General features: G+C 39.4%; 1 protein-coding gene across 1 annotated transcript in view; it reads left to right on the top strand.

Annotated features, from left to right (window-relative positions):
• The window catches only part of HOOK3 (hook microtubule tethering protein 3), a 60,080-nt gene extending 47,851 nt beyond the window's left edge, over nucleotides 1–12,229 (top strand). Inside the window, exons 17-22 of the mRNA XM_066613878.1 lie at nucleotides 1,952–1,986; nucleotides 2,518–2,600; nucleotides 3,882–3,982; nucleotides 4,599–4,703; nucleotides 5,161–5,232; nucleotides 7,142–12,229. Coding sequence (XP_066469975.1) covers nucleotides 1,952–1,986; nucleotides 2,518–2,600; nucleotides 3,882–3,982; nucleotides 4,599–4,703; nucleotides 5,161–5,232; nucleotides 7,142–7,282 — 537 coding nt within the window. The 3' untranslated portion in view covers nucleotides 7,283–12,229. The remainder of the gene's footprint in view (nucleotides 1–1,951; nucleotides 1,987–2,517; nucleotides 2,601–3,881; nucleotides 3,983–4,598; nucleotides 4,704–5,160; nucleotides 5,233–7,141) is intronic.
• The last annotated feature ends 801 nt before the right edge of the window (nucleotides 12,230–13,030 follow it).

The raw sequence follows: 13,030 nt of genomic DNA, 5'->3' as shown, positions 1-13,030 counted from the left end.
ATGAAAGTCATGTGTAGACACAATCACAAGTGTAGGTTTTGTGTATGTGTGTGTTCTGTGAGTCTGCGCTAGGAGGACATGGTTGGCCATTGTGTATGAACATATACACGCTAGCTGTGTGTATGTGTATGTGTGTGGCATGGCAGCACACATGAAATTAACATGTATATTCCATGTGGAAACTGCACTTTTGGCATCTACCATGGGCACCAGCATTCCAATAATTTGGAAGTGATTTTAGTGAACACACTTTTACATATGGGTATAAATTAAGAGCGCAGAAATGTTTGTGCTGGGTCAAGTTACGGCTTTGTTTCGATGAATTCCGTGATCCTGCTCTTCCACTGTGCACAGGCTTTATGTACTGGGAGTTTATGAGAATAACGCTACATTGTTTCTAATGTGGAAGAGTTTAGTCTCTGGCTGTTGTGACATACAGGTAGTTCCCCATTTAAGTACTGGTTAGATTCTGGAAGTCTGAACTTAAATTGAAACATACATAAGTTGAAATATTATTTATTATGCAACCTAAACACAGCTGTGAACAACTTTCTGTAGTAGTTGAAAAATAGTAATTATTTATAGAAATCTATACAATAGATAAATCATTCTTGGATAACCCTGCTCTATTTGTTGTGTAAAAGTAGACCTTAGAGGAGCTTAGATGGGGGTGGCTACATGTGTATTAGTTGCATTTTACAATTTGTAGTTTACATTTTGCAACAAGTAAAAGGAACACAAGTGGAGAGGAACACAAGTTCAGTTCTATGAGTACTGTACTGGGTCCCCTTTACCCACCCCTTCTGTATCTGCAAAATGCAGTGTCTCTCGTCCTCCTCCAAACCAGCGCACTTGTGCCTGCACGAAAACATTGAAGTGGGTGAACTGCACCCACCCAGAAGTGTGGCCTGGCTGTCCTTAAGTTGTCTGTAAGTTGGATGACTGTAACTCAGGGACTACCTTTATAGTCACAGATGGATCTGATGAGACAGTGTAGCAGTCTGTTTAACCCTTTTAAAAAAAGATTGTGACAGTAGCTATCACAACAGCAATGTTGTAATGCTGTGTGATCACTGACAAAACTGTGCTCAAGTTTCTTCTTCTATATGTCTTTTAGCTTGATCTAAAGCAGCTGTGATTTGGTTCATGCAGCAGGCTCCAGATGAGGTCTGTGTGAATCCACCCTTCTATGCATTTGTGGGAGCTGCTGTGGAGCTCTCTCCTCACCCCATTTCGGTCACTCTCCCAGCAAGGAGAGAGCTGTTACCTTTGCTTCATCCTTCATCAGCATTAAGAGTTTGTTCACGCCAGGAGAGTAAGCAAAGCAATGGCAGCTGCTATGGGTGGTTTGACACAGGGCTTTCTTTAGAGTCTGCTGCATGAACGTTTTAGATAACATCTTGACAAGAATTGCATTATTTTGTGAGTGTGTATTACGAAGTGGAGCAAATTCAACAATTTTGACATTTTGTTTAATTGTAAGAAGTTTTTGTATTTTGTAGGCATAACTAAATGTTACATGCAAATATATGCAACAATCCTCCAGCGAATGCTTTGGTTGGAGAGAAACGGCTTTAGGGTAGTTGCAGGGAAATATTTGGAAGAGAGAAGGAGGGACGTGCTTAATCTTGCTTTTACCCACAGATTTTCTCTCCCCCCCCCCCCCCCAAGCCACACCTTTGGTATTCCAGACAGGTTTACCCCACAAACATTTATCTGGAACATAGCAGGAGAAAAAGTAACTTATAGCACAATTGCAGCAGTGAGGGGAAGGATTAAGCAACTATTTTTCCTCCTCACTGCAGCTTTTCTGCTACAAATCACCTCCTCTCAATAACTGGCCATTTTTTAAAGTTTTGTTGCATATATTTGTGTGCCACTCCTTGTTTTACTCTGTGTTTCATACCACTATGAATGCTTCAAGCTAACACTTTTTTTCTTTCATTTATAGTCAGTCATTCTGAAAAAGAAGCTGGATGAACATCTGTAAGTAATGAAAACTTTTCTGCTATTTTTATAACAAAAATAAAGGACTTTTTATCCTCTGGAGAACAATTATGAGTTTATGAAGCTGCTTAATATACTGAGGATACAAAACAGCCCGAAAATATATGGCATTTTCAAACTATTCTTTATTATATGCCAATCCTAAGCATCTTTACCCCAAGCCAAGTCCCTTTAGTTCAGCAAGTTATACCTCCCAATAGATTACAAATCCAAGTGTATCTAACTGATTTTGCCGTTCTAGAATCTTTAGATCATTGCTTTAAAATTGTAATTCTGTTTTCACCTGCATGAGCAGGTGAATATGCAATACTGGCATTCTGCTACTAGTTAAAGAGCAGTCCTTTTCCTCATAGTTGCTTTTAAAAAATTTATTAGAATCATTTGCATATACCTAGTGGTGCTGAACTCTTCCAGAATTGTAGAATTCTAGTTTCCTTCTCCAGTCCTTTTTTTAAATTTTCCATTGGGGAAGCATGTGCTCATACTGTGGATTTAATATTTTTTTAATAGTGAAAAGCTGCATGAAGCAAATAATGAATTACAGAAGAAACGAGCTATTATTGAAGACTTAGAACCCCGATATAACAACAGTTGTGAGTAGTTTTCTATTTTAAATAATAAAATGTAATTGGAAGTTATGATTGTTTTAGTACTCCTAAAAACATTTATTCTATGGAATTTTTTTTAAAAGGCAAATATCCTAGTCACAGCTTTTTATTATAGATTTGTTATGTAATTTTGCTTTGATCACTTTTTTTCTTTCTCATCTGGATAATGCAATGCAGTGCTTTTCAACAAGCCATTCACTCCATACCTGCTAAAGTTGGATATTCAATCATAGTTAACCTGCTCCTTTTATTATATACTTTGACTATTCCTCATTATATGCAGGCATGTTATCTCTGAATAATATTGCAACTGGCTAGTTCAGATTCTTTCCTTGAATCTCTAAACATTGAGTGATCACTGCAGATATGGCTTTGGATATTCAGTAAACTGTTCAAAACAAAAATGTTTGCAGCCATCAGCTTTAATGGATATTAATGATAATAGTTTAGTTAATATAACTAGGATTAGTTATATAATAGGATATAGTAATATATCCTAGTAATATAAATAGGATAGTAATAGTAATATAAATAGGATAATATAATAGGATAATATAATAGTAAATATAAATAGGATATATATATATATAGGATATTTGAAGGAAGAGATACTTGGCCAACATTCTGAGGCAAAGAAGGAAGGCCCATAGCCAGGGAGACAGACCAGGGACAGACTGCACTTGCTCCCAGTGTGGAAGGGATTGTCACTCCCAAATCGGCCTTTTCAGCCACACTAGACGCTGTTCCAGAACCACCTTTCAGAGCGCGATACCATAGTCTTTCGAGACTGAAGGTTGCCAACTACTAATGATAACAGTGGGGACCATCCACTCATTTTTCAGTGACCATGTTCCACAGTTCTTTGTAGAACTGGATTTTATCCAGTTCTTAACAGAGTTCCTTTGTTTATGATACAAACCAAAATGGTACCTACAGGGTGTAGTGATCTGCAAAGATAAATATCTGTACTTTGTTACTAAGGGCTGGCTGGCAGAATCAAAACCCACATATACAAACATGGTATAGCATAGTCTGAACATTTATGAACATTTCTAAGCATGATAAAAATGCTCAGGGAGAGAGAGTTTGTAATCTAGAAATTCTCTCTCTTAATTATGGTGTTGAATTCCCTCAACCAAGAGTTTTGGTTCAAGAATCAAGAGTATTGATATACCCTAAATGCACACAATTTTTGAAATTTCACTTACTATTGCATCTTTTCACTATGAGCAACATTCTGAAATGTGAACTATTCTTCTAATAAAGCACTCAAAATAGAAGAATTGCAAGAAGCTTTACGGAAAAAAGAAGAAGAAATGAAGCAAATGGAGGAGCGTTACAAAAAATATTTGGAAAAGGCCAAAAGTGTGAGTACTCTGTGCCCTGTGTCAGTATTCCTTAGAGCAGGGTTTCTCAAACTTTGAGGGAGCTTTACTCCCTCAGTAAGTTCTTGTGTGGGAGGGGCTAGGGCAGCAACACGCTCCCCGGGGTTCACGTCGCGAAGGGGGGCAAGGGGGGTGCTTGTGCCTTACTTTGCATGATACTGGGCTGCAGCAGGCTGCAGGAGGTGTAGGCAACCCTGCACAGTGCTCCCCGATGCTTGGAACCTGCAAAAGAAGCAGGTGCAAAGCACCTCCTGCAAAACAGAAGCGCTTTGCGCCAGCTTCTTTTGCAGGTTCCAAGCATTGGGGAGAGCTGTCCAGGGCTGCCTGCACCTCCTGCAGCCTGCTGTAGCCCAGCATCATGCAAAGTAAGGCACAAGCACCCCCCTCACCCCCTTCGCGATGTGGTCCTGGGAGATCACATTGCTGCCTCCCTACCCTTCCCCCGCCCCTTAAAGGGACGGGGGAAGTGTTACACAAACTGGTGGGTCACGACCCACCAGTTTGAGAACCACTGCCTTAGAGGTCTAATTAACAGTTCTTAGTTTCCTTTTACGTCTAGTTTGTGCTATATCCTAATAAGTGGGTCTTGCCCTTACAGGTTATCCGTACTTTAGATCCCAAACAGAACCAAGGCTCAGCCCCTGAGATTCAGGCTCTGAAGAATCAACTGCAAGAACGTGACAGGATGTTCCATTCTTTAGAGGTAACACACAGCACACTCCTATGCATGTTTACTCAGAAGCAAGTCCCACTGATTTCAGTAGGGCTAATGCTCCAGTAAGTGTGCATAGAGCTGCTGCCTTGTTGCATATATTATGTTTTTAAATGTTGGAAGTCCTACTGTTGGGTTAAGCTATATATACAAACTGGGTTACAGATTTGAAGTGGCAATCTTATGGTGAAAAACCGGCAGCTACACATCCTGAAGCTAACTAATGAACAATGTTCCTTGTAGCAACCCTATTCTTAATAGATGGTGATGACGATAACTCTAACCAAGTGTGGAGCTGGTAGTCCTTAGCGCCATTTGCATCGTGACTCAAACCATTTCAAATTGCCACAAACAGGGGAAGTAACTGTATGTGCTTATACCTGCAACCCAGCGTAATAATCTGTAATGTTAAATAATCAAAATAACTTAATATGCTTTTTTTAATTAGAAAGAATTTGAAAAAACGAAGAGTCAAAGAGAAATGGAGGAGAAATATATTGTCAGTGCCTGGTACAATATGGTAAGTAGTCCAAAATAGACCTAAACCCTTGAAATGACACAGGCAGAAGAGTTTAACATTCTCCTTGAGGCTGTAGCATATTTTTTATTAATAAGGGTGATTTTCAAATTGGAGAGATGTTGGGTTCAGAGCCTCTTCTGGATAACAGTCATTTCTTAATTCTTGGTTGCTTTCTATCTTCAGTTTTTAGATAGAAAGTAACCTCCTGGCCTCAGGAGCCAATATGTTCACTAAGACATTGCAAGAGTGCTTCCCCTCCCAAAATAACCCGCACAGACTGTAATCTGTCTGTAATCTGTTGACTGTGGAGGCATGGCCTGTGGTGGGCTCCCTACTTTCTTGATGTTTCTGAAACACCCATTTAACCAGTTGCCCAGCAAATTATTAGACCAAAATCAATCTATCAGGATCATATTAGATTAAGTGGTGATCATTTTAAAATGTCAGTATAAGATTAGATCTTGCCTTATTTGGAGAAATGGAGACCAGCACCTAAACCACTGGATCCATTGAACAGACAGATGATCCAGACAGTTGCTCCCTAGGGCAGCTACCAAGTCAGTTTTCTGCCCCTTCATTAATTTGCCCAAACCCTAAATTCTCTTGATATCAGCTTGCCATATAAAGAGATAAAAAAGTGTAACTTCAGTTTCATTTTGATGTATTTTGTTCCTTATATGGTCATAAGTTGATCTAAATGTGCCTCTTAATTGCTGCTGCTACTTAACCCTTGATTACAAAGGCTGCTTGCATGAGCCTGACCTACATAGTATTGAAATTGCTATGGATGAGACTTGTAGTAACTGAGGGAATACTTTTCTCAACTTGACTCATCCCCCCTTCCCTATTCAGGCCTAATTATAAATGGTCAAGCATAAAGATTTTAAAACTCCCTTAAACTGACTGATTCGTTTGAGACAACCAGGCATAGAATTCAGTTTCCTGAGAAACTCTGCTTTCTTTTTTCAAAGCGAGCAGTGTGTTCCTAGCCTTCATAGCTGCAAAAATCTGCTTGCAAATAAGTAGGAAGTGAGATCACTGAAGTCTTAGAAGCCAGTGTGTGGGAGATAAGAGATTTCCAGTGGTTGGAGGCAGGCTTCTGTGTCCTGCGCAACTCTGTGTCCACTCCCCAAAGACTAGCAAAACTAGAATAAATTTTATATAGCTCACAAAATTCAAAGGTTTGGTCCACGATTCTAAACTTAACATGGAATGCAGTTTCTGGTTCTTTTCTGTGATCATATTTGCAGATTCTTGGGATATCTTTGGTTCTGGAAGGCCAAATTTTTCATTTCTCCAGTTGTACTCTTGTGTCTACTTGTCACCAAAGGAGGATGCTGCAGGTTCAACAGCAGGAGCATCCTCAGGGATCGGTTTAGCCTGCAGTGCTACTCTTAAGCTGTAGACATCGGAATGAAGGATAGCATGTCTCTGTTTCATTAGTCTCTATAATTCAAGAACAAGATCTCTCTTGCCGTATGTCAATCAAGTAGTTTAAAAGAAAAGGCTGGCATGAGAGTACAGCTGGATCCAACAGTGTGTTTTCATTTTTCGCCAGGAGTTTATTGTAGGACATGAAAAAACAGGTAGCATGAGCTTGAAGTCCAGTCTCCTCATCTAGGAACTTGCTAAGTACCTTAAGCAAGCTTATTGTCTTATCTCAGCCTCTGCTGAGCTGCCTTACAGGATTGCTGTAAGAACTGCTGAGAGATCAAGGATGTGTGACACATTGAATTATTGCAAAGCCCCTGCGTAAATACTAAAAATGATGACAAGTAGTATATTTCACCATTTGCTCTCAGCATCTCAGACCAAAATATGGATGGAGACCACTCCAGATTGGTTTGGGCCATCCTTTTACCAATTAACACCCACGCTAACATGTGTTTTTTTTTCTTTTTTTCTTTAGGGGATGACTCTTCATAAAAAAGCCGCAGAAGACAGACTTGCTAGCACAGGTTCAGGACAGTCCTTCCTGGCTAGACAAAGGCAGGCCACCAGCACAAGAAGAGCTTATCCTGGCCACATCCAACCAGCTACAGCAAGGTAGAGGGAGGCCTGGCCTTTTTGAATGGAAGCCATCCTGAGATCAAGATCAACTTTGTTGCAAGTGACAGCATATCAGGAAACTTAGCCAGCATCCTTTCTGTATCTTCCTCCCAGGCTACTACAGTTAACTTCTCATTTCAGGAAGGGTTGTTTTTTATTTAAACAAAAAGAAATGTTTCTCAGTGTTTTTAATTCCCTTCACTCTTAATTTTTGGAGTCTTCCTTTTTTGCCTTTTAATGTGCCAAAACGTTGAAAACATCTAGTGGAGTATAATTATGGAATCTTTTTTTCTTCCTCCATTTATATGGAATAGTCTTCTCCTGTTTGATTCCTGAAAGTGGCTAGGTAGCAACCCTAAAATGTCTTGTTAATGAATGATGTTGCCATCTTTCTCATGGTTACCATTGTATAAAGGGAATTATTCTCTTTTTCTGTTTTGCTCCAGTTTGATCTGTTTAAATTATGTGATGCAATATGCAGCAGTTCTGGTGTAGAATTATGGTGAAATGTGTGTGTTACCGATGCTGGCAGAAGCTGTAACCTGATTGTAGGCATTCCTCAGTTTATCATGTGCTGCTGTTACTCCCTCCTTGGCTTTAATTTAGAGAGGCAGGAGAATGTTTGGTTTTGTTTGCCTACACCCTTTCTTTTTGCCTCGCTGAGGCTGAATGATTTGAAGATTTTGTCCCATTTTGGTTGGTATAATGAGGGTGGAAAGCAGCAACTATTTACTGCTTGGGGTCAGCATTTTAAAAACTTGCCCCATTGCACTCTAATGTGGCAAAGTGGCTGGCTGGGTTCTTGGCATTCAGGGCCAAGGGTGCTTGGTAGTACTCTGCTCACTGTGTGGCTGGATCCTATGGATGGTTGGTGCTCCATATTGTTTAACTATCATGGGGAAGATTATAAAGTGATGACTATTTAGAAGGTGGTGGTTTCCGTCCTGAGAGATAGCAGGGTGATTTTGTGTGGTGGATGCTGTCTTCAAATTGCCATCCACCTCAGAGACTCTGTTTAATAGGCCAGTAAGGAGGATGAGTGTGCTAATTGCCTTATGGTACCAGTGCCTTCAGGCAAGGTGATTTTTGACATGAGAGCTCTGTGTCCTTTTGTGCCAAATCTTAGTTCATGCTGTGCACTTGTGGGTCTTCATCATGAAATAAGGATAACATTTCCTTCAGGTTCTGATCCTGTCAGGTATTGAGTTTTAGATTTTGAGTCATGTCTTTCCTCCTCTCGTCTTTCAAATTAACATTTGTGACTGCTCAAAATAGGCACTTCCATATGAATTTGCTGTTAGAATAGTTTGAATGGCTTTTTTAAAAAGCTTCATCTTAATAATTAAAGATACCGTGAGTGTGCCTAACTTTTGGCAGAGGAGGTTTTTTGCTATACATTCTTCTAAATGTAGCTCATCGTGACTTTTTTTAAAGTATTCTGAAATAGTCTTGCCTTTAAAAAGAAAAAAAAGTAGCAAAGATGCCTCTTGTAGAAGTGCATCTGGATTTTATTGTCATGCTTAGGGATAAAATGTTTAACTTCTCACCCTCATTTTTTTTTACTAGAGTGCACAGTACATCTTGTTAATTAAAAAAAGCAATGTTCACTCCCACATCAGAACATAAAATAAGTTCATCAAGTCCTAGAATGTGTAGAGTAAGTAATAAAATGAACTCTGTAGATGCTGGCCCTCTATAATATGATTCCAGAGTTGGACAAAGAACCCCAGTTATGCAGAAAACTAAAAAACTAAAAATCCCTTCCTTCTAAGGATAATTCACTGGGTGAACTGACATTTCCTCCCTGCAATAGTAAATTTAAAGCAAGAAACAGAGAGTTCTGTATGTGATGTGTTCCACATGCATCTACAAAGTCAATAGTTACCTTTTGTGCCAATTGGATTGATTATTAAGTAGTATGCTGCATGCAAAGGAGCAGTTAGTCTTGAATAAACTTGATTTAGAGTAAAGCATACTACATTTGTAGAGTGACTTGGGTCTAGTTATATAAGACGTCAATATTGTTAATTTTGCCAGTTGCAAGCTTCTGTAAGCAAAGCAATGGCAAAAACCTATTTCTTCTTTGGGGGGGGGGGAGATTTTTGTCTGTGCTAGTCTGATAACTACATCATTTAGTTCTGTACCTAAATGAAACTTGAATACAATCTTCAATCTTACAATTGGACGTAACTGTTCTTTTTCTTCACCCTTCAGTCTTTGCTGGCTCTTTCTTCACTTGTTTGGATCCAAATGCTTCTCTTGTTTTTCACCTACTCTGGAAGCAGCTAGATTCTTTAATTGAACCTAATTTGAATTAAATTTTCTGAAAACCTAATATATTGTCACTAACTTTAATAACATTGGCTGATACTGAAGTGACAGGCAAACTTTTTCAAACCTCTGTATTGTGAAACATCAAGACCTCTTTAAAAATTGTATTATTTCTTGATGTCTTAAGAATTGCATATATATTCTCGTACGTCATAAGAACTATGGAAAACAACCATCCAGAGAAAATTAGTTGCATTTAAATTTAATTGAAATCAAATAGCTGCAACTAAATTAAGCCCCTTTGAAATTGATGGTACTTGACTTTCTCTAGATCAGTTTTGTTGCTATCTGCTGCTGTTTTTGTGTTTGTCAGGGAAGTCAAAGCCTTCATGCTAAAATATTTTTCTTGGGTGAAATGGAAACTATCCATAAGTCGTGCCTTAGCATCCAGGGTGGGGTTATGTTCCCAGAACCTCTCTGGATGCCGAAACGGATAAAAACAAATCAGTGGATCAGGGCACGCTTTACCCTCTGAACATGTCTGGAGGGTGCTTTGTGGTTGAGGGACCTGCATTGAATCAAATCTGCGGATGGAGAATCTGTGGATGACAAGATCCAACCTGTACACTCTTCGAGCAAGGTCACAAATTTTATATAGAGTTTCACACGATTTTCCTCTGATAGAGCAACATTAGTGGCTATTTTGTACTTTCTTACACCCAATTTTTATGTGCAACTATGGGTTAAATCGGCTAAAGAGAAGTACAAGATTAAGTACATAAAGATCCAGTAATTAATTTTTCTCAATCTTAACATCTCTCTGAGAAATATGGAACTTGTTTTAAAACTGATCTAGTTAATTAGGATTATGATTTTGAGTGATATTGGTTGTTTCATCACTTAGTTTTGTTGTGGTCTGGTTTTTTGTGCTACATGACAAGTTGGCTCTTATAAAGTAAATCTCATTTGTATGTTACCTTTTGTAGAATTAAAATGTCTGGAAACCCAATAAGTACAAAACTTTCCAGGGTAACATTAAAAACAAGAGAAATATCTTTTGCTCCAATAACCCCCTCCCTTTTCACACTTTTATATCTATCCTAATTGGGACATCTGGTAGATTTGCTCTGTGTCTTGTGTTTATTCCATTGGATGGGTCTTTCTTTAATCAGTTAAAGATACTTGATATTGAGTTGCAGTTTAATATTGGAAACTGAAGAGAAATATCTGAAATTTACATTGATAAAATCATCATAATTTTATTATTTGCTAAGAAATCAAATACGTGGGAATTCAGATTTTGTTGACCAAAAGGTCGGTGGTGAGGAGTGTTCAAAAAGGGTGCCAAGCCCTGCACAAGCGATCTGGATCCGCTGGAGCAAAGCTCCACTGAACCCATCTCCCTTCCCCGCCCTTCATCTGCCTCCCCCTCCCCCGCTTATCTTACCACAGCTCAGCAATTCGTGTGACTGTCAAGCGGCGGAGGCCGGGCACCTGCCCGGCACTAGCTCAGCAGCAGCCATCGCTGGGCTAGCGCTGGCGCTGGCCCGGTGTTAGGCCTCGCAAACGTGTTTGCTACTGTGCGTGCCAGTGGTAAGCTGGCACATTGAGCCCGGGATTGGGCTCTAAATGTGTGAAACAACCCATTTTCTTGTTCAGTTGTTTAATCAAGTAGAAGAAATGCCTCAAGTTTCCAAACCATTAAGCAGGTTATATTGAAGCAATAGAATTCACTTTGAGCTGGTACGACTGGCTGTTGATCATGTCGGCTATGCACATATACTACACATGCAGGATAATACTTGATGTGAGGGCTATGTGTGTTTTGCCATGTGCAGGTAGACCCAGTTTTAATGGCAGTGGGAAAATTGTACATCACCCTTCCACCTTACCGAGAGAGGCAACAGTGCATAGCAGATGTGAAAAAGGCAAGTTCCACCCTAGGAATCATTAGTAAAAGAAAAATAAATTTCAAATTCAGTATTTTAGTATCTTTATACAACTCTATGGTGCAGTCACATTTGGAATACCATAAATTGTTCTGGTTGCCTCATCTTAAAAAGGATATTGGAGAACTAGAAAGGGGTAGTTAAAATAATCAGAAGGTTGGAGCACCTGCCCGATGAGGAAAGGCTAAGGTGTTTTGGTCCCTTAAGTTTAGAAAGAAGTAGCTAAAGGGGAGAAATGATAGAAGTTCATAAGATTTTTCATGAGGTTGAGAAAATAGCTAGACAACAATGTCAACCTCTCTTGAAAGACTAAATAGGGGCACCCAATGGAACAGATTGTCTGTCCTAGATCTGCTGACAAAATACTTGATACAATACAATTTATGGAATTTGCTGCCACAAGCACTGGTGATGGTCAGAAGCACAGATATCTTTGAAAGCAGATTTGACACTTTCATGGATAATGGGTCTTCCACTGGCTGCTAGTTGTGATGGCCATGATCTCCAGATTGTGAGGCAGCGTGTTCCTGAATACTTGCTGCTGGGGAGAGCTGTGGCCTGTGAGTCCTGCTTGTGGTGCTCCTTCAATACTTCTCTTAGGCCACTGTGGGAGGGTAGGATGCAGTTCAGCAGGGCTGTTCTTATGACAGCAGTGTGTCACTGCCAGATGTGTTAAACACATTTTCTTGTTTGACAGAGGCAATAGGAGGCATTATTAACGAAAGTATTAGATTACTTACTTACACCCAATTCCTCCTGTTCAATAATCAAGATAATTCCTAAATTGTAGGAAGAAGTGTTGGGTAGACTGTCAAGCTCCTGTTGCACACAGTATTTTAGTTCCCCCAGCATACATTTAATATTCCTATGAACAGTATTAACATGCAAGTGTCTTGCAACATCTTCCATTTACTAAGCTAGAAAACGTAGTCAAACATGTTTTATAAATGCACCTTTGTTTACTGTTATGATTTTAAAAGTGCACTAAAGGAGCCATGTTGTTCAATATTTTCTTACCTTTTTTTAATTACAGCAAAGTCTAGAAAAGTTTTTCCTTGGAGAAAACTGATAGGGAGTGGAGCCTCACCTTTCTGTGTGTGTGTGTGTGTGTGTGTGTATGTGTGTTTGGCTTTTCCCTTTAATTTAAAAGTCCAAGCCTTGGCACACAATATATGCAATATTTTATTTATTGATGTTGCATACTGTCTTATATGGATAATTACTTTGCTTTCCCCCACCTCCTTTACCAGACTTGTACATTTCCTTTAGAGACCTGTTTTAATCTGTGTATATGAGAACAAGCAGCCTCAGAAAGGAACACGAATAGGTCACAAATACAAAAGAAGCATCCTGTTCCTGGCTGTCAGTGTTAATGCAACATGACCTTTCAACAGTCCTCTCTGGGCTGTCTGTATCCAACTTCAGTTCTCTCTTCTTTGTCCCACTCTCTATTAACTTTCAGATTGCACTAACGTGTCTTTCTTTACATTATGAAATATTGCTATTATTCATGTACAGTGTGCTGACAG

This window comes from Tiliqua scincoides, chromosome 2 (assembly GCF_035046505.1).
Source record: "Tiliqua scincoides isolate rTilSci1 chromosome 2, rTilSci1.hap2, whole genome shotgun sequence".
In the NCBI taxonomy this organism is placed as follows: domain Eukaryota; kingdom Metazoa; phylum Chordata; class Lepidosauria; order Squamata; family Scincidae; genus Tiliqua; species Tiliqua scincoides.
The sequence above is the reverse complement of the archived record's forward strand: the minus strand, read 5'-3'. Positions and strand labels throughout refer to the sequence as shown.